The sequence below is a fragment of the Platalea leucorodia genome (assembly GCF_965183815.1).
Source record: "Platalea leucorodia genome assembly, chromosome: 4".
NCBI lineage: Eukaryota > Metazoa > Chordata > Aves > Pelecaniformes > Threskiornithidae > Platalea > Platalea leucorodia.
Window position 1 is genome coordinate 117,338,880 of NC_138826.1, and position 23,035 is coordinate 117,361,914.

The window sequence follows — 23,035 nt, forward strand, 5'->3', positions numbered from 1 at the left end:
CTACGTTAGATTTGGGGGTTTTCAGAAAATGTGATTTTAAATTCCCAGAGGTTTAGGGTTGAAAAAAACCCTTTCTATTATTGAGTAACATATATAGGAAAAATAGACAGAAATTGCTGTAGAAATATATTGCTTGTATTACCTTCAATGGTAACTTAACAGGTATGTTTGGACCTTTAACTGAAACACATGGTATTTTCTCTAGAGCTTTAACATTTGCTAACTAGTTCAGGTCAAGACTATAGCGGTGCTTTTCTCCTGGCAGGTTGTTTGCTTGTTTGGTTGTTTTTTTTAAAGTATGCCAAATAAAAGAGGAGGTGCATATGGCATCTATCATCATATGATGTTCAAGCAACAACGTATTGACTTGTAGCTTCTCTCACATGAGTGTATGACTGAAAGTATAGAAAAATGCATAGAACTATAATGATGTTCAGGCTTACAATCACCTACTTAGCTATTTAAATGTTAATATACTGTTCTCCAAAGATCCTAGGAAGAATCAAAATAATTTTCTAGAAGTTTTCTTCTTTGGTCATAAAATACTTTTTTGTTTTGTTGACCATATGGTATTCTGATGTAATAAAATAATTGTTTTTTCATTGTACAATCATTGTACCTTTTGGGGCAAAACTGTCACATCTTCCTCTGCAAATAAGGACAAGCCCATTGAATTTTACCCATTAAGCTGGTATGTTAAACACCCATGTAGACACCACAGCTTCCTATAAAACCGTATGCTTTAAAAAATGACCAGTTACGTAGATAAATGCCGACTATATGGTGAACAGTATCTTTTTTTTGTGCTCTGAACTTCTTATTTCACTGGAAACTACACTTTCTATTCTAGTGAGGCAGAGCTGGTGCACCTTTCTACTTCACATGGATGCTGAAGTGAAATTTTGCTGTTCCTTGTCTTTCTTACTCACTTTATTGGAAGTTATTACAACTAAAGGACTTTTAGTTCATTCTTTTAAAACTATAGACTGGCTTTGAAAAGGCCCTTTATATAAAAATCAGTAAATAACTATATTACAGATGCAGCTACTGTTTTATATGCATATATCCAGGGAACTGGTAATTATCATCAGAGTATCTCTAAGTGTTCAAATTTCTGAAGAACGCTAAAATAATTTATTATATTTAAAACATATGTGACCTACCAAATAAATTCCATATAATGGAAAGATCCTTCTGTGGGATAAATTACTGACTTAAAAGGAGGTGGACTGATTTACATTATCTCTAAAACTGACTCATCTGGTGGATAAACCCTAATACACAGATTTATGTTGAAAGGAATGTACTTAATTTTATGTGAATGTGTAATTGGCAATGATTCAGATTTTTCACAAAAGCGAAATCAAATTAACTCAAACCTAGGCACTGCTCTCTCCCTCTCGCTTGGATTCCTTGCAACTTCTGCCTTCAAAGGGTTGGCTCTGAAATTTTATTTTTCCTCTCTGAGGGTGTGATGGGAATGTGTACTATGCAATTGGTTTCTTTGCAGATCACACTCTTATCTCTCACAGGCAACAAGGAAATTATACTTCAGGGTTTATTTTTAATTAAATGCTGTAGTTGAATATTGGATTTTACAAAGGTGCTGAATAAAGACCAATGTTTTCTGTTGTAGCTTCACCTTAATTTTAAAACTGATTGATTAAAATACATTTCTTATTGTTTAAAATGAATACAGAATTAGTTTAGTCCAAAAAACTTAAACTGATGCAAGTTCTTTGCCTTCACAAAATGTAATAAGTATACCACAGGTGCTGGTTTTGTTTATGATTTCCTTTTTACTTCTCATCAGACATACAATTAATAACTGACAAAATACACCCAATAGAAAACATCCTAGGAGTCAGAAGTAGAGAAAAATTTCTCTGGGGCATTATAAGAATGTCTGAGGGTTCTTGTTTTGTTCTGTTTTTTTGAAGTGCCATTTCAATTCAAGAAAAAAAGAAAAGCTATTGAGAGACTAGGTTAAAGGAGGGAACTCTTTCTTAGGGTTCTCTTAGGTAGAGAAGGACTGATGATCACTCACAGAACAGAATTTTTCCCATCACTCTTGTGGAAAACTTGCTAGATTACTACCACCTTGTGTGCTTGGGCTGAAAAAAACAGTTATTCTAAAAGGTGCTGTTCTCTGATAAATTTACAGAGAAATAACTGTGGTGAAAAATAATAATAATGTTGTAGATTACCTGAAATGACTTCTTTAATAAAGTGCTTTGAGATTTAGTAAGAAAAAATTACTAACTTGCCAAGATGACTGTTCCAGTCCATAAAACCAGTTCATAAGGGGTTCTTTTCCAGGTGCCAATGAAGTAGGGTGTAATGGGTGTGGGTACCACAACCATGCAGCACCCCTGTAGGAATGGACTTGCAAACTGATGATGCCCTAATATTGATTGTTCACAATAGTCTTAACTTTTAGAATTTTTAAACTACAAGGGAAACCTCTCCTTTCTTCATCTCCTCTTCCTCCTGCAAAGAACTCCATAAATCGAAAGCTGTTTGGAGTATCTTTGGTGCTTTTTCTATTCAAGGTCATAGTCTCTTCTCATTTTTACTTAAATACTCCACAAAACTGCAATTAACTAATCTTGCTTTTTGTTCCTGCTGAAGTGCATGAGATCCATTAACCTCAAAATGGTAACTATTGGCCCAGCTCATATGAATAAATTAGGACAAACTAGTTTTGGTACAATAACAAGAAGCCAAAACTTCTGCAACCAGACTTGTAAACTTCATGTAGCTGACCATGCATTGTGTATATTTGTCAGAAGTAAAAAGACAAAAGTACCACGTCTCTTCATTGTAGCTCTAACCTCACTTATATATTAATGATATTAATGTGGGCTCTTATTCCCATAACTCTCTATGATGCTTCTAATATTGCTGAGCCGAATGCATACCGATGCATAGCCTTTTTGCAATTTTAAAATTAAAGAAGCTAGCATAACAGTTCAGTGGCAAGCATACTTGAAGCCAACAGCCTAGCTATTTCCTTAGCTTAAAAGGGTATGTGAACCCTTATTCAACCTCATATCACAAGCAAAAGGTTTTAGTATTTCTTGTCTATGCCAAAAGGCATCACAGGACTACAAGTAAATCTCTACAGACATGAAACCTCAAGAGATCATAAGAGTTTTATATAGAATAGAATAGAATAGAATAGAATAGAATAGAATAGAATAGAATAGAATAGAATATTTCACTTGGAAGGGACCTACAATGATCATCTAGTCCAACTGCCTGACCAATTCGGGGCTGACCAAAAGTTAAAGCATGTTATTAAGGGTATTGTCCAAATGCCTCTTAAACACTGACAGGCTTGGGGCATCAACAATGTCTTTAGGAAGACTGTTCCAGTGTTTGACCACCCTCTCAGTAAAGAAATGCTTCCTAACATCCAGTCTAAATCTCCCCTGGCACAGCTTTGAACCATTCCCACATGTCCTATCACTGGATACCAGGGAGAAGAGCTCAGCACCTCCCTCTCCACTTCCCCTCTTCAGGAAGCTGTAGTGAGCAATGAGGTCGCCCCGCAGCCTCCTTTTCTCCAAACTGGGCAAACCCAAACTCCTTGGCCACTCCTCATAGGACATGCCTTACAGAATTAGATTTCTGTGGTATACATCACAGGAATAGGATGGGCCTTTCAGTCATGATGCCTGAACTAGTACCATGATATCCTCTGGCTTCTGCCTGAACTGAGTGTGTGGAGTTGAGCTGTGGAGTAAGACAATACGTGTGTGGGTGGATGCACACATATGTGTAGAAAGATATGTTTACGGAAGAGTTTTTAAAGTTCCCAGAAGAAACAACTTGTTATTTCTGAATACAATGTTTAAAATTATTTGTTAAATTTGCCCTTGTTAATTAGCTGTTTTAACATCACACTAGTTCTCTTAATGACTTGTTGCCTTTAGGGTATATTGTTTGAAGTATCTTTCCCTCTCTCTCTCTCCTACAACCTTCTCAGCCAGACTGTATTGTCCATGGTGTGAAATGGCGTTGACAGAAAAACCGTCAATGAATCATGAGATCTTGGGAAGGGATTACAGCACAAGAGAAGATCTGGGAGTCCAGTCTGTAAGTTTATTGGGATAACCCCTCACATTCCATGGAAATAAGCAAAATGCTCCAGAAGTCAAAAGAACAATGCCAATTTGAACCAATTGAGATTCTGGCTCTTTATTTGTGATGAGCGGATAAACTGATGATACATGGTATTTAAGTTTGATGTACACGTGCCTAAGGGTAGAAAATAACCTTTTAAGAGGCTGATAGGAAAGTTGTCAAGAGATTGAGCTATACATGGATCAAAACTCCTTTCCTTTCCACTGGTGGTTTGAAAAATTATCTATGCTAATGACTTTTGACGTAACAACTATGTTGGTAGAGGAAAAAGAAATTGTTAATGTCCCAATTAGAATTCCAGAAACAAAAATGTGCAATTAGATTTTTGTCATAACACAAGAAATGTTCAATCATGCTTAAGCAGACCAACTTGGATGCATGCTTTTTATTAGGCAACAACATGAGCAAAGCTATACCATTTTTCAACAGAAGTCCAAGTCCTCCAGTGGAATGGAAGTGCACACGTTTGTTGTTTTGTAATGTTTTTTAGCACAGTTTTTCATTATGGATTTATGCGCCGATGTGGAAAAATCAAGCAGACTTCTTGATTCATGTTAACATTTACAGCACTTAATGGAGGGGTAAAATAAATAATTAAATATCGCAATGAATTAGTAGACATGGCAAGAAGGATTTGGGATGTGGTTGGTTTCTTAACCATGTCTTTCTGCTCACCTCCTTCAGGCTTGACTGGTCCATCAGACATCACTTTCCTGAGGGCTAGTTGGCTTTGGTCTTTGTTGTCATTGGCTGGTGGAGGCAGATTGTCAGACTGAGTTCTTTGAATAGGGAGGACTCCTGCTATGCTGTGTCTGTGCTGCTTCCTGGCATGATTAGACTGACCGCTTTTATGTGCTGCTGTGGCAGTGTGGGTGAAATGGAAACCCAGAGTATGTATCCTCAGATGGAACCAGCTTAAATGTTATTCATGCAAACAGAAGTGTTTTTTCTGTATTTAAATAAGTAGTGTTTTCAAACACCAAAGAGACACCACATGCACAGCATTAAAGGGTATTAAAACTGGCTGTTTCTTTATTAATGATGGTGAAGACAAGGGAAATAATTTTCCCCCAGTTTTTGCATTATACCATGGTAAGTTTATGGCATATCAACGAATCCTGAAGACAAACACAATGATTCCACAGTCAGAGAGTTTTAATTTCCCATCAACTAAACCCTTAACTAGCAATCAGATACTGGTCTGAAGTATACTCTGGGGAAAAATTCTTTTGAATGGAAAAGTTTTAATTTATTAATCTATTTAAAGTTCTCAGGTGAAATCTATCTTGACCCTTAATCAATCCATGGCACAAAAATTACTGGAAAAATTGAACTATGACATCTGACTTAGTTCTCAACTCCCTTTGACTTTGCTAACCTGATAACACTGTTGAAATCTGATGTTGTTAATGGCTTTGTGGATTTAATGATTTTGCATTTAATGTGTTTATTGTTTTTGTCTATTGCTGTTCTGCTCATCACTAACATAATTTTATCTGAGATATTAAGAAGGTTGCCTTATATTTCTTTAAAAAAAAAAATAATCAGATATTTACAGTCATGTTTCAAAAATAGAAATCTCAGCCATGTAGTTAAAAAACTTTTTTCTTTAACTTTAAATCTTCTTTTGTGTACTGTCCTTCCTGATTACTACTTAAATATGTATCTTGTTGTTAATCCGCTCTCAGTACTTGTGCGGAACTTGAAGAGCTGGCAGCTGCATCTCTGCAGGTTTTGATTATTTCATTGGTAGTTATTTAGTGACATCAAAACACCACCACATAATGGAATTCTCTGTGAGTCATGCACAACCATGGAACATCATGGACCATGAGTGAAGGGACTGATGGAGAAACAGCCAGTTTCACTGTAGTCTATATAAATTAAAATAAATAAATAAATAAATAAATAAAAGACTTCTAAATACAAGAGTATATTGTAATTATATGTATTCACACACAGGCACACAAAGAAAGACATTGAACAGAGTGAGCACAGTGTGCCAAGAACAGAAAAAAAATAGCCAAAAAGGGAAGGACAGCAGGGAAAAAGGCAACAGATGAACATTAAGCTGCCATGCTGAGGAATTTATTTGCGTCTTTTACTTGGTTGAAGGCGAAGCTGTTGGACAGCTGCTTCAGCAGCGGCGATGGCTGCCCCAGCGTCTTCAAGGTGAGTTTGAGTGACGCTGGTTTTGCTTTGGCTGCGAGATGGACCGTGAGAGCGTAGATGTCCTTCAGAGGAAGATTTGGAGCTCCCTGGACTGCTGTGGGATTTCTCAATGGTGGGCACCTGCATGTCTACCAAGAAAATGAAGAAGCACAATTGTTGCATTTATTAAAAACACACAAACAATTTCATTTCGTTCTCTTGACTGGCCTTTTTAGCTTCATTCCAGAACAAGGAATAAAGATTAAGCCGTGCAATGTCATTCAAAGTCTCAGGATATATCGCTATTGGGAAACTCTTATGAAGCACCATTTTCTACTTCCCCACTGTTCCTTGGCCCAGGGAATAATTAATTGACTGTTGGGTTTCTATCACCTGTGAATTATGCCTCCTGTAATGGTTCACACTGGTGGAATGACAGGGTAGTGTAAAGACTGATTTGTTTTCCACTTTCTACTTCTCTAGTATGTAGAGTCTAACTATCATCACTTACACCAGTACTGAATATTTAGCTAATGCCAGCAGTTTTATTCTGATGAACACCCTGGTCAAAACCATACCCTAACTTATAATAGCTTCTATACTAACCTCTAATTTAGATATAGATCTTATATAGACACCAATTACTGGCAAAACACTGCACAGAGGAATAGAGAGGAGACAGAGCAGAGTCTTAACACTCTGAGGCTCTCATCCAGATACTATTTGGGATGGCTTTTACTTTGATATGACATACACTGCGTTTTAAGTGAGCAACTGGCCACTGACTATTTAGTATAAAAAAAAAAAATAGAGACAAATTTCTGGGAGCAGGAGACACTGAGATCAATTCTCCTCTTGTAAACACTAGTATAATTCTACTATATCATCTCCACTGATTTCCAATACAATTGAGATATGCTACAGCACATTATCATTGACTGGAAATGCATATGCATTATCATGGCATAATTGTTATTCTATAAAATATTAATGTGACATTTCCAGAAGATAAAATGCCATAGAATATTTAAGGAACATGAAAAATAGAAAGCTAAATATGTATTGAATTTGGCCAAGGCTACCAGAAAAACGAAAAGGGCACAGAATCTATAGTAGATGTGCAAAGTACATAGAGCTTGTAAACTGCAGTTTTAAGGACACAATTACTCAGTAAGTTGGCTGGCACTGCTTGAGCCAAATTAAGCCTTGGATCCAATGAATTAATCACAGAGACAAATACATTTTTAATAAAAGTTTATACAAACTTGATGGCATTAACTTTATTTTTCAATTAGAACTTCCATAGATCAAAGGTTTTTCCATCATCTGGGAAAACATTTCATATGAGGTGCACCAAGTCATTCCTACCCTTGGAGGGGTCCGGGAAAATTCCATGACTTCTGCTCTTGATGACAGATGGTTTTGGAGATTGCTGGCTACTCTGTCCAGAGTAAGATTTCCCATGATCAATGTTTTCACTCTGTTCTTTCAGAGGGTACCACCGAGGAGTGTTGTCAAGCTGAGAAACACTGGATAACTCGATCAATACCTATAAATAAATCCAAGTACAATAATAATAATCTGATCTATTAATGATTGTCTATAGCAGAAGAGTCTACAGTTGTGTTACTGGAAGTTGCAATCAAATGTAAGAAGTTAAGGCTGTGTGCTGAGAGATTCAGAACTCCTTGCCCATGCTCTGACCTTGCCTGATATAAGCCAGCTGTGATCCCAAACCCACATTTGTTAGTATATTGATGTGTCTGAACTAACATGTCTTCTCAACATGACCTCAGTAAGGACTATGAACTTAGACAGAGCTCCATACCAAGATGGCTAGATAGTTTAAATAGTAGCTTGTGAGCACTAGCTTGAAAGCTAGACTAAAAAGACATCTAGTCACCCTGCCTCTGTATAGACATATCTTAACAGAAGTATTGGGCAGTGTTATTTTTCTCCTTTTTGTCGGTGCTAGTAAAGGGGCAAATAATTTTATATTTGTTTTTCGTAAGATCTTCAATAATATGCGACTGGTGCTTGTTGATCCTTTTCAAAAATCCAAATATACAGAATTTGTAACAAAAAGAAAAGAATAGGGATATCTTTGTACTTCACTAAAATAATATAATTTAATAGGCCATTTAGGCCTCACAACTTCACTGGAAAAAAAAAAAGGGAGATGCAATGGCAATGTGGAAATGAAACAAGTAACTTGGCTAAAAAAACCCACCCACTCTAGCTAAAATCTGCTCTGGGCCACCTGCATTGCTAGCAGGAGTTCTGTGAAATTTCTTTAAAAAAAAAAAAGTAAAAAAAAATGAGGAATGGGACCAATAAGGACCCTTCCTCTCTTAATGGTCCTGCAGCTGAGAGGGCCAAGAGATGTAAATTTCTAGAGAATCATCACAGAGTCTTGAATGAAGAAAAGGACAAAAATAGCTTTGCATTTGGCTGTAAGGTGAGAGGGTTAAAATTAATGTCAGGTAGGGAAGTTTTGGAAATGCTAGACAAATAAAGTATGCAATTACCTCAGGGAACGATGTCTTTGTCAGTTTATTACAAGACCCTGACTAAAAGAAAGCCTCTTCAAGTTTAGGGATAGGGAAGTCTCTTCACAACTGATTTTTTCAAAAAGGTTAAAAGCCTTTTTTCTTTCCTTTTTTCTTTCAGCTTCATAGATTGTATATGACCTGGCTTGTTCTGCCTGGTTAGGTCTATACTTAATCTGAACAGATTAACTCTTTAGCATGCTCCTTGGTGTGATTTTTGGTCATGGCTTTGGGAATGACCTGGAGAACAGCATGGCTGAGGATTGTTCCCAATAGGCAGTACAGGTAGGGGCTCTGCTCTGTAGCAGAAGAGGGCTCACATTCCATGGATGTGAACCATGATATGCCACTTGCCATCTGGGCCACACAAGTGGTGCTGGCCCTATTCAAGCAAGTCCTTAGGGCACAATTTGGATATCCCATATCTGATCTTATGGTGCAGGATTCCTCCAGACATCCTGGTCCTGAAATACACTGGATAGTCTTTTCCATTCCTTTTTTCCATGAAGAACTGTTTTCATATTTATGTTTGAATAATTTAATAAATAAGATAGTTCTAGAGGTTGAAAATATGTGAAGGCAAAAGTTTAAATCTTCCTGTAGAAGCAGCTGCTGGAGCATCCATTTTCTAAATGTCATAAATAACAATGATGTAAATATTCAGTAAAGCCCTGCATTTGGACAAACATGCTGAACTCAACAAGAATACTGATGCAGTATGCAGGAAATAAGTAATCATGTAGCTGCTTCCTATACATTTATTTCAGTAATTGTTCAAATAGTGACACTGATTGCTCAGTTTTGTAGTTACACAAAGGGGAACTGGAGCCAAACTGAGTGCCTTTTTTGTGAAATTCAAATGCAAAATGAGCAGAGATACTCTGAGTTACTGTGTATATGAGCGATCGATTTTCCTGGGCTTCTGTTTCTAATTATAATCCTCTTTTGTAATAACATTTTTAATTACTTTTTTGACACCATAGTTATTGCTGGTAATTTTGTATTATATGTGCATATGTTTGTTTATTTGCTTTTAAAAGAGAGAGCCTACTTCTTCCCATGATCACTCATCTCATTTATTATTAATTACAAGATTTTGCCTTCAGTCATACTGTGGTAATGATATTACTATTTTGCAGTGTAAAAATAAGACCTTGATCAGCAGACCAAATTACTGACACTTGCAGATACTTGTGCACGTGCTAAATTATGGCTTTATGGCAGAATTTAATCCTTTAATCATTTACAAAGACTGGTAAGTCCTCACCCTTCTCATGTTATGTTAAAGTCAAGACAGACAGCTTATCAGTTATAACGAGAATTCCCCATTCAGTCACTGTGAAGGCTGTTACTATCTCAGGCTCAAAAATATCTTAATTTTCAGTGAAGTAACATTGGGTTGAGTCCTAAATGAACTTGCCCACAGTTTATCGAGATAAAAGGAAAGCATCTTTCATTTGTAAATGAAAGAAATCATGACCATTTGTTATGAAGTCAGCAGTAAAACTGTGATGTAATAAAGGTTTTACTTAACACATGTACCATACCTTGGAAGCAAACAGTCTCCAAACACCAGCATGCAGTTGATCAGCTTTCTAACTAGTCAGGGTTAGAGAGGAGGAAATAAGATACTCACTTCACCAAGGAAGTCATTCGAGGAAAATCTATCATAATCCCAGACAGTCACTTCCAGTGTTTTCTTTTTCAGCTGCAATTTAAGTCAAAGGATAATTAACCCCATTGCCATCATAAAGTTCAGATCAAGTCTTTAAGGTGGTTTATATTCAGTATCTCCTCCTTGTACCCTTTTTCATAGCAACAGCTAGGCAGCTTTTGTCCTCCCATCAACCTTGATCTCAGAAAAATAATTTGGGGCTATTATTTGTTATCAAGAAAAATGGGCTTGTGCTTGGCCCTATTTTAGGAATTTCCACAAGTTGTTTTTGACAGAATGTGTGTCCACTACAAGAGCCAAACTGATTTTTAAAGCCCCATTTTTGTATTTCTGCAGCTTTTCTCGTCGTCAGATCTGAGTTGTCTGAACTCAGACATTTGCCTAAAGTGCATTTGAGTGTGAATTTCAAATGTATTATTTAAAACACCCTATTTACACTACCTCACCTGTGAAGACCAGGCTTTAATACCCCTGCAATTCAGTGTAGTCAATGGGACTCTGTAAGTGATCCAGATATGCAGCACAAGTTGTACTCTTAGCCACGAAAACCCATTATCTGCAGATCTTGTTAAGCATGATAGCTGTGTCAAGCACTCTTCCTACAGGCTACAGTAAGAAACAAGTAAGTCTTTTTATATGATGAAACAGCATAAGACACAGAAGCTGTTGACCAAAGCAGTTGACCTTATTGGAAAGATTGACCCGACTGTCATTCCAGGGGACATGTGGGGAAAGGATTGATCACTGGTGTTGTACAGTGGGGCAAAAGGCTAGCAGGTGGCTGGAAAGGCAGTAATAAATTAATGCAGCTTGAAAGAGAGAAGGATAAAAATCTGGGGGTCTGGGATGTCTGCAAAGTCAGGCTGAGAAGTTAGAATAGAATCATAGAATCATAGAATCGTTTAGGTTGGAAAAGACCTTTAAGATCATCCAGTCCAACCGTTAACCTAGCACTGCCAAGTCCACCACTAAACCATGTCCCTAAAGGGTTGTAAGTGTTTAAAAGTTGTAAGTGAATAATTTGTTGGATGCTTCCGAGCATTACTAAGGAAAACAGGACTCTGTTCACATACTTGAATAAGAGGGGTCAGAACCAGAAATCTTATGTGATAATTGAGGTCATCATCCTAACAGAAGCAATGTGTCACTCACTACTCTGATTATTAATTGGCTGCTTGGGACAAAGGGACAACAAAGGATCAAGTCATTGTTCAAAATCATAAGCTATACCATTTACTGTGCATAATATATATACTTTCAAGAAAAGCACTGTTTGCTATTTACTTCCACTGTCTCAGTTTAATGCAACACAGATTCAGACAGTTCTAACAACTTTAAATTGCATTTAAATGATAATTTCATCTCATTATTATGTATTCAGAATATCTTCTGCTCCCAGCTAACTTTAGAAAAAATGAGCAGCTATGCAAAGCCAGTGTCTTTGAAAATCAAGTTTAAATTAGCATATCCTCGAAAACCCACGCAAAAGGGAATTGTACTATTTTTAGAATCAACAATGTACTCTTTATGCAGGCAACAACATAACTTGAAAGCTAAGATTAAAAAAAATATTTGAGAGCAATTCTTTAATCTTTCTCTGTTTTATTCCTACATAATTAGGCAACATTCTTCTTAAACATTTTTTTAAAAATGTCCTGCAAAAATTAGGCAAAAAGTTGAATGAAAAAAATTCTCTTTTAAACATCCCTTACAGAACATTTGTAAAGCTGATTTCCTTGAGTGAATAAAATTCCTTTTCTTTGCTCTTCCAAGATAGCATTGAAAGTGCAATGTGAAAAATAAGCTGAAAAAATGAGCTGAGCAGTCACTGGTCCATGCTACTTTTAGCTTCCTGGATGACATAATTTCCTGCTACAAGTTATATTAAGTATATGTATTTTTACCCTTTAAAAAAAGAGGAATAGCATAAATACTTTTCAGAAATGTATTGTCTCAATTGTTGCTATTTTGGGAGGACATGTTGTCTTCTTATTTCAAGTGGTGACTGTGCAAGGACAGAAAGAAGAATGTATAGATTCAAGAAAGGAAAAAAACCCAAAGATTTGAAGGATTTTTGGTGGAAAGGGGAAAATAGAGAAGATTTTCAAGTAACTGCAACCCTACTTTGCTAGCTTCTTTACATTAGCATGATAATAAAACTGCTGAAAACTTGCGGTACTCTACATTTCTTTGAGATATCTATTTTAAGCCTCTTAGTTTAATAAAGCTTTTATAAAGTATTATGACAATGAAAAACCATCAAAAGAACTTCATTAGGCAGAGTGCATGAAATGAGTTTCAAAGAGGAGGAAAATTTGCTATTCTGAAGACATATTTATGTACCACTATTGAAGGCAAAGAACACTCAATGGCTAGTGATTTTAAAAGAAGTCATTATACCATCATGACAAAGTAGGCTTCTGCCCAACATCATCCAGTTTTAGGTCATGAAGCCCGAAGCTCAGATCCTCATCAGGAATTTAACTGACAGCAATACTGAAATGGGTTGCAGAAACCCACTACCCATCTGATAGTGGGTTTCTGCAAGTGGGCAATGTATCAATAGGAAAATTAAACAGTTTCCCTAAAAGAAGGAAAGCGTTTTACATATGTTGTGAGCCTTATCTGGGTTCCAAACATATTATGAAAAAAGTGTTACTAGGCTGCAACTAATTGCAGGCTTTGCCTTGTGGAAAAATTAATAATAATAATAATAATAATAATAATAATAATAATAATAATAATAATAATAATAATAATAATACTACAATAAAAACCAACCTAAAAGCATATTTCTGCATGTGAACTCCAGTTAGCTTTAGGCTGCTGCAGACAACCGTCATTTAAAGAACATGAAGGAATATGCAGAAACAGCCAATGTAAATAATATTTTATCTTATGGAAGACATAACCAACACCACACATACAAAAGTGTCTGTTTCTTCTTTTAAATGTCTGGGGAGCACTGGGTGTTCTTATGGATAATGCGGGTCTATGTAACTAAATATGCATTACTTGAAATATTTAATACATATTCCTGGAAAATCTCATACAACTCATGACTAGAGGAAAGAAATAATTTTAATGCAGTTTGTTTTTCTCCTATGCTGAAAGTAAATTCCTATAATTACTTTAGAAATAATATAAAAGATTGCAGTCTCAGTTAGGATATTTGATGAGTAGAAATGAAGGTGTTGTATTAGATCACACATTATATTTATTTGTGTTTACATTAATATTTAACATTTTATTGTACTCTTCTCTATATTGCTGTACTTCAGTACATGGAAGGACAAAAAGACTTCTGCTAGCTCACTTAGAAACTTACTTTCTCTTGTCCAAGATATTAAGTAAGATTTAGGTACCAACACCTTGCTGATTCATAAGAAAGATTTTCTTACGTTTGGAAATAAGACATAGGCTCCTACATCACTCAAGCATTTTGAAAATATTACTCTTTTTAAATATATTACCATCAATTTAAGGACATTAGCTATAGCAAGAGCTATTTGCTTTAATGAATTACATCCATCATTTAAGGAAATACTTTTATCTGCTTTCTGACAAGTAAGAAATTGAAGCAAACAAAGCCACACCTTATATTGTGGTCATACATTATACCAACGGCCTGACCAGCAACAGAACTTACATCTTTTACCATCTTCTTAAATCATTCTAATACTTTCTTTCATGCTCTGAGTAGGCATTTGACTTGAATTAGCAATTATTGTGAAATATTTGTAATGTGTGTACTCGGCCTTCCTCTCAAACTGTAATTTTTTCCACTTTATTACTTAACAAAAAGCCTTAAATTACTAAATATCAACAGTTTAATTTATTTTTTCTCTAACTGTCAAAGTAGAATTTGCTACATGATAAAACTAATCATTCCAACCTTGAAAAAGTCTATTTCGTTTCAAAGAGTGATCTATTTCCCATAATTATTTTCACTTTAATTTCAGCTAGGTTATGAAAGAGAAAAGGAAAATGAAAAATTGTACAACCAGCTAAAGTCTAGACAGTGACGTTAAAAGGACTATATTAGGAAATATTAAATAATACTTATTTGCTGTCAGCAAGCAACCCATGCTTTGATGGAGGGAAAGGAAATGTTTATTTGAAGAAATAATATTTATAAAGATTGATGAATTTATCTTAGGGTATGACTGCTAACTCTGTAAAACTTCATGTACGATGCAGTTTTGCTTGTTTGGTGATCAGAACACTCATTCCCAGTCTATCACAATTATTGTATTGTACTTCTCTTCATATTCCTAACTATTTTGAAATATCCATTCATGAGGGTTATGATTGCAAACAATATACTATTGCATGCCAATAGTTCTTCAAACTGTGGAGGGTACTTATCAGCAGCATGGAATTATTTGGTGATTTAGAAATGTGCTTTACTGTATATTCTCTAAGTCAGGGCACTGAATTTTATAGGAGAATGACTCACACTGGTATCTTACCACTAGATACAAGCCATGGAAAGGCGTGGAAGGAAACACTATTCCCTGCACACACTTCTATGTGACAAGAGGACAAAATATAAAACATATGTGGTGCTCAGACAAAGCTTACACACTTATAATCATAAGCACTGCGTAACAGTCTCAGAGGAGGGGAAAAGGAGAACTGCAAATAGAAAGCAAAAGCTCAAAGATTCAATATGTGACCTAAAGGCAAATTTCATGAAATAATGTCCAAAAAACTGACATTAAACATACTAGATTTTCTGACATAAAAATCTCTGTCCAAGAAATCCTAAGACTAAGATCATTATCCAATTTAAAATCACCGAACAGCCATTGAATGTCCAACACCCAAGCACTCTTAATTACAAATTAAGTAAATTGAAGAGCCTTTCTTAAATGGAAAGCTCAGTTTGGAAATATTGCTAAGACTTACAAAACCTTTTCGCAAAACCCAGAAGACCCAGGGTTTATATTGCAGCTAGACAAACATCACAGGGTTTTTTTTGTTTTTTGTTTTTTTTCTGACGCTTGCACTGTCAATGAGCTACCATTTATGCAAGCCTACATAAAACAGCACGTAAAACCCAGCAAACCATAACCACTATATACTACAGGGCACCTCTGAAGTAAATCTGAGCTACTGCCTATTAAGTTCAGATGTGCAGATTGCATGAGCAACCTTGTAAGTCCCTCTGTGGGAAGGGTTTTGCTCCATGCAAAAATGAGTATCTTAATTTATGTTCCTCTCAATGAACAAGAATGAATAACCAAATTTTAAGTTAGGGAGATAATATTGAAATCTATTCACTAAAGAGTCTGATTATTGTGGGCTTTTTTAAGAAGTACTGAAACATTAGGTGGCCTTGACAAATGAAGTTGAAAGTATCAAGAACAAAACACTAAGAAAGGCAAAAGATTTGGGACTGTGCACAGATCCATTATTCTACAAAATATACTTCATAATTTAAACAAATGGACTGATCATCATTTTGCTCATTATGCCTTTTTCAAATGGGAAAAAGTCCCTTTAAAAGTGGAGATGGAGAAAAAGGGACTCAGTTGCTACATACTGCCTCAATTAACCCTACAGGTCAGTCAGAGTTAGGAACCCACCAAGAAACAGAGAAGACTTCCAGAGACCGCTTTCCCAGATGTGAGTTAAATCTTTCTATAACAAGGAAATTAAATATCTTCTAAATTTTTTTCAGATTATTCATATTTCTAAGGCCATTGCTGTACATTGCTGCTAAATCTAAAAATGTATCTGTACATTTTATAAATATTTTTGAATAAGAAAACGGTAGGACCTGTGTTTTGTGTGAGCTTGCATGGCTTTTGGAACAAAGAGCAAGAGTGATTTCTGCATCTACTTCAGAAACTTATGTCTTAATTTATTCCCTCCCGGTACTCCACTATCATTTTTATAAATTGCCACATCTGTACTTATGACATGGTTACGAGTGTAATTGCCACAAATTACCATTTTTATGAGTAGAAGGGATAAGAAAAGAGTATCGATATAGTAACTCTATCAGAGGCAAGGAAATAGTTCCAAATTTCCCCTAAATTTGGCAAGATTTTACAGGGGTTCACAGAATTGCCAGTAGCACTGCTCTCTTCACAGTAAGCACTGCAGACCATACAAATAATAAAGCAGCAAATTGCACTGAACAGTACTACCAGTCACGCACCTGCTCCATGGAGATATTTTTATAAATGACCGTCTGATTCCACTCAGGATTCAAGCTTTTCTGCACGTACTTAGTTCTCCGCTTGTACTCAGCACTGAATTTGAACAAAGGAAGGAAACATTACATTAGCGATCTTTTGTTTCTTTCAGTTCTAATGCAAAAAACCACCCACAAACCAAAAAACAGAAAAAGAAAAGAACTGCATCCCTCCTTTCTGCAACAATTCGGGCTTACAAGAGGACAATGACAGCCTTTGGGTTTTTTTCATTAGCATGCTTTCCTGACATGGTCTTTTAAAAGATCTTCTTCTGTCTCTTCAGCAGGCTAGCTCTGCCTACACCCGTTTCAAGACAAAGCATCAGCCAGCACATGCACATATGCTTTATTATCTCATTGTAGGTCTTGAGCTCTGATTATAGACTGAAGTGATAATGCATTGATTTCTTTTCCAAGACCATCCTCCTATTAGCAATTTAAAGCAGCATGAATCCATTATATTTATAGGTTATGTACTCTAATTACAGGAGTCCCATCTCACAAGAACGTTTAATGAATGCCATGGGGTAACTAATATCCTGTTAATGATAGAAACACTAATCTCTTATTGATCCTGTTCTCTGCCTATACCTCTAACTGTACTGGAAACAAACATAAAAGTGCATCAAGCTCATGATTGTTTTTATCAATAACCAAGAATAAAAAGTTTGGCTGCATAATCCATTTTTAAAAAGAATCGGTAGTGCTTTCTATTGTACTTTGCATTTCCTGAGTATGGAGAAAGCAATACACTAACCTTTAACAGAATATGGATTAATCTAGCTCTGTGAGCTTTGATGTCAGATTTGCTTCCATTCCAGTTTTAATTTAATATAAATTTTAATGGACATCTCAAAATGGATGGGTAGGAGCACATGAGAAGCTTTTAATATTTTGAAAACTCAACAAAATGTAAGGTAAAGAACCTCTTTTTGCCAGTCTGCAAGGCAACTGCCCTTTGTCTTCTGTTCAAACCTCCTATACATTAAGGAACTTACGTGCTATACCCATTACTAAATTAAATGTGCCCAGGACTGTTCTCCAGCACTAAGGCCAAATGTCACCGAATGACCTGTAACTGCCCTATTAAACTCTCTTATGGTTCCCCTAGGCTAATTTCTGGTAGTGTGCTGTTCTCCTGATTTTCACTTCTGACTTTTGTTTGAACTGTGTTTTGGTTCACACTGTGACATGGTCTCAGAGCTAATGAACTACATTCCTTTCACATGAGATTAACTCAGAAGATGCACTCCAGGGGCTCATTTAATCAGCTAGTCACTAATGGTGCACCATGTACGGTACCAGGTTGGAGCAGGTCCGAGCTAAGGTTATGTGAAAGATGCATGTGTTTTACTGACACATATATGTCAATGTTGGGTCTTCAGCACCAGCAGTTTCACTCTACAAAATCAATTCTACTGTGCAGCGCTCCCCTCTAATTATTCTGGAGTGTGTAATGGCCTTATTCTCCAAAAGGGGTGGCCACATACCGGCTACCTACTAGACTGATATCTTTTAATGAAAAGGACTTCCGGTTATTTTTGCTCTTATGTTTTGCTCTAGTCATTCTATGTAGTTCCATTTATTTTCTTGCAAAACATGCTGTCCACTATCTTCCAGTTTATCGAAAAATGTGAAGGGCATTGGGACCCATGAAACAAAGTATCTGTCCACCTCTGCTTATGAGAAGAAAGCAGCAGCCCTCCACAGTTCAATGAGTTGTCAGCCACAGCACACAATGCCATATTTTTAAAAAAAAAAAAAGGTTTCTTTTTTCTTGTATGTCAGTAAGAAAAGGATGAATTAAAATCTAGGGGGACCAAGAGCATGTGAAAAAGAAACTCACACAAAGTTATTTCTTTGCATATCTTGGAAAGAAAGCTGAAATACAAAACCTGAATCCTTTTGGAATCTAGATTTTGATAGCAAATCCTGTTCAGTAATGCACTTAAATTTTTAAGCACCTCAGTAGCCTTCTTTTCCCACTCTCTGATCTGAGAAAAGCATCCCCATCACTCAAAGTATTAATGAGATTTGACTGACCCATAAGGAGACATGGGACACAGGCAACTGACAGCTGGGCTGGCAGCATCTCTCTCTCTCTGGGCTCACAGTAGTCTATTCTGATCAGTCCTCAAATAGTCTATTCTGATCAACTATTAATGAAATATTAACCTATCCAAACTCCTCCTACACCCAGAATAACCCAATTCCTTCTTACCTTAACTAAGCCAAGATAGTATTATACAGCTTGGGGCTGTCTAAATGTCATATGATCTGCTGGTTTTGAGGAACTGATACACTTTCATTCTTTTGAAGAAAGTAGGAAAGGAGCCTTTGTGCACTCAACCAAGAAAATGACACCAAGACCTTCCCTTTCCTTTCTTGGATTTCCTTTTTCAAGATTACAACTTCATCACCTTTCCAAAGTTTCTGATTCTTTTCAGAAATATGTGAGAAGGTGATTCATGCAATGTTGAATTTCAGAGCTGGTAGTGACAAAAGATAATTGTGTTGTTAGTGTGGTAACTCTGGAGTATTTCCACTGAAGTCCATAGAGCACCTGGATCTAAACTGGCAAGGGTGGTGGTAGCCCACATTCATGAAAGCTACGGTCTGGACCTGTTGCAGGGGGAAGCAGGAGACCTTGACCGCTTCTAAGGAGGTGCAGACCCAGGCTAAGCTGGATGACAGCTGAAGGTTTCTAGATCTCTGAAGGGAAGGATTTGGCAAATACATTAAGTTCATACCACTGATGCACCTTCCCCCCAACAACTGTGATTAACAGATGGAGATGCTGTAATAAAATGCATTCATTAAACCAGCCTATACCTAGCATGAAATAATTTGCACTTGAAATTCAGAGTATGCTATGTGAAAAGATAAAGACTGCATTACTCTTTTCTTTACCATTTCTCTATGCTTCTCTAATTATAGTTTATTAATACATAATACAACTGAAAGTACAATGAAAAAAGTATAATAGAATAACTGCATATAAAATGTGGCATTTAAACACATCCATTAAATAATTTTATTAATGAAGAAACAGGCTGATGATAGAGAAAAGCAGTTTATTAGAATTCATCTGTTTACATGTTTGGTCAGTTTTCTACTTTTAAACAAATTTAGAATTAGGGCTGAATTACTATTATTATATACTTAGCCTGGGCTGATATTAGCATATCTTGAGAATGGAGTTTTGCCTTATGTTTCCAACTCCAGGACAAACAAAGCACTAGTAATTTCAGTAACTAAAAATTCAACTTTGTTTACCCCAAATAGCCATTTATATGGTCAAGCAGCTTTAAAGCCAGCTGGGCAATTATCTAGAATTATGCCTGGCTTTAATGTCTAAACACTGTGCAAGGTGTAGAGAGAAAAATATTCCATATCATTTCCAAACAGTGCCTGTTTCTCTTGGCAGTAACGCCATTCAAAATCTTCATACAAGTTCACAGTTAATTATTTTGCAACTTTCAGTGAGTGAGAATGAATTTTTAGATATCTCTGAACTAAATTCTTCCAGACTTCAAAAATATTTTTGTTTGTCATCAGAGTTTGGCCCTAGAATATTATTGCATCGAGGAACATTAATTACTTTTTTCCAGTTCCTTCTGACCTGGAAATGGGATCATTAGAGAATGAACAGCAAAACCATGCTGCAATAGTGTGCCATCAAAACTCAAGAGAAATCTATAGTTCAGTGCACAGGCTTATCATAATATGATGTACACATACAAAAATGAACGAATAAAATAGGAAGATAGTACACTCTACCTTGCATTTTGGACAACCATGACTTGTCTGCATACCCAGCATTTACAGAGTTAGGAACACAGAGGAAGCAGTGTGAGAGAAAATGAGAACAGAGATGAAAGAAAACGTGTGAATAATGGGTAGTTTCTAGTATTAGAATCAAAGGAAATAGAGGCATTAAGAAGAATAAGAAGTCTAGCACGGACTGAACTACAGATAAAAGATATTCAGTAGCAATTCAAGTTTCTGCTTTCAAAAACAAGTTTGCCACTTTTGAGCAGCTCTTCATTTTCATTATTCCCTAATGCCCCAAGTTACATGCAAAACTGTAACATTGCCATGTTTTAAAATAATGAACCCAAACAAAACTAAAATCCAAATTCTTCATAACTTGGCCACAAGTTTAAACCTATACTTGGATCTGGGTTAGACCTCTGCAGGGTGAACATCTCTCTAGTTCAAAGCCTTATTTCTACATCAGTGAACGTACCTGCAAAATTCCCAGTAAGATTGATGTGAAAAGTATTTTACAAGACTCTTAGGTGCATTAAAAAACCCTTCAAGATTTAGGACCTGTTCCCATTATACTCAGTAATAGTTTTGGGCCCAGTGCCACCGAACAATATTGAATGATGTATAGTTGGAATTAGCAAACTACAAAAGAATAAGCATGCCTTTAATTGTACCATTCATGTGATTTTAGTGGTGCTTGTCCATATGCCAAATGCTGAACTGTGACTGAGCTGTGATGCTCAGGCATCCACTTTCCTGTTACTTTAAATAGAACAGAAATACAGATTTTTAGTTGCATGGTCCTAGCCTAAGAGTCTTTTAGGATGAGTGTGATTACACAAGCAGAGAAGTTTGCAGGAATTTTCCTTGCAATCTAAGGTCTGATCCATCAGCTTTATATATGTTACTGTGTCACTGAAGTCAGCGGGATTATTATAACCATGTATACTTATACATACATATGACAGTCTGTAACTTTGGGGCACAAACAAGAGTTATAATATTGCTGATACAGAAATATATCTTTTAAAGGAAACACTAATGAGCTATTTGTAATTACAGAGTCTAAAAAAGCAATGGTCTGTGGAAAAGTGATTAGTGATTTGTATAGTACGTAGATACAAAATTACCAGAATTTCTAAAATCACATCTTAGCTCTCAAAAAAAAAAGTAAAAAATCACATGGAATGAATGTTTTCTGTCTAGTATTTCTCACCTTTGGTATTATACTATAACCTTAAATTTATCTCAGATACTGTAATAAGGCATGTTTGCAAAGCTGTCCAAAATTCAGAATGTCTTGAGGTGAAGCAACAATTGTATTTTAAACTTAACAAGTAGCTTTCTATATCACAGAAAGTATTAAATATATCTAGAACATTTCAGTAGTCTGTTGTTCTTTTAATACATATTTTTGCATGTATTAGAATTTTTAAATTGGAAACATGAAAAAAAAATTAAATCTACAGGAATGATCATGAAGTCCCTGAGGTCATTAGCAAAGTATGTACATTCTCCTGGGAATAGGATCTGGCTCTCTATTAAAAATTCACCTGATGTTGTATCTGGATTTTAAAAATCCTGATGTTGTACCTTAATTTTCTATAGCAATAACTCTCAGTTCTGTTTATTAGTGACAAGTAACAAACCCAAATTAAAAGAAAGTTCAAGCTAAAATTTCTCCTACACTTACCCTCTCCCTGGAAGAAGATAAACTTTAACAAAGGGGTCAGAATAGCCATTGTTGTCTCTGGGAGCAAGGTTTCTCGCCTGAAGGATGTGGATGATAAGGTTGCCAAGGTGTTTGTCATAGTTGATTTGAAGCTAGGGAATGCATTAAAACACAGTAAGATCATTTGTTATTTTTACTTCCTAAATGATTCAATAACTCTCCAAAATCCTTTGAATAAAATGAGTTTTAGACCTTTACTTTGGCTGGAAATGAACCCATTTTAGAAGTTTTTGTCTCTCTCTCCTGACTAGAATGAGATGCTAGATGACTATGTTGGATCTTGAAACAAATTTTGCTTTCAAAGTCTGTCAGTATTAATTAAAAAAAAAAAAGGAATTGATCTATTCCAGTCAGCAAAAAGCAGATGAAATCCGAACCCTTGATATTATTCTGATCAATAGCCAGTTTATTGAGTAGGAATTACACAAATTGTGACTACCTGGAGCCCAAGCCCGGGAAGGATGTTATAATACTATGGAAAGACCCTTAGTATGAGTATAGGAGAGAGGGATGAATTAAGGAAAAAAAAAATAGGAAATTAAGCTTCATTTATTCTGCTGCTCCCAGTTCCACTGTTTTTAAAAGCTAGAGTAAAAAACTAGAGTAAAATACTAGAGAACCACAAACTTGGCATTGCATGGAAATGAATCCTCTGAACTATGAGAAACCCACAGCAGTCTTTGCTTAAATGTAGAGTGTCTGGTAATTTCTGAAGTAAACCACAATAAGTGCCCAAAAATTAAAGATTAGAATGAATTTCACTACATTTTTAGCCCCTTCAGGAACAGTAGCATTTTCCATTC

The 23,035-nt window shown here is 36.0% G+C and overlaps 1 protein-coding gene across 1 annotated transcript in view; it reads right to left on the minus strand.

Annotated features, from left to right (window-relative positions):
• Nucleotides 1–23,035, minus strand: part of PCLO (piccolo presynaptic cytomatrix protein) — a gene marked incomplete at both ends in the record, with an annotated part of 378,928 nt that overhangs the window by 54,066 nt on the left and 301,827 nt on the right. The window contains 7 exons of the mRNA XM_082309114.1: nt 4,825–5,007; nt 6,255–6,449; nt 7,669–7,849; nt 10,486–10,557; nt 16,694–16,787; nt 20,510–20,536; nt 22,194–22,324. Of these exons, the coding sequence (XP_082165240.1) occupies nt 4,825–5,007; nt 6,255–6,449; nt 7,669–7,849; nt 10,486–10,557; nt 16,694–16,787; nt 20,510–20,536; nt 22,194–22,324 (883 nt within the window). The remainder of the gene's footprint in view (nt 1–4,824; nt 5,008–6,254; nt 6,450–7,668; nt 7,850–10,485; nt 10,558–16,693; nt 16,788–20,509; nt 20,537–22,193; nt 22,325–23,035) is intronic.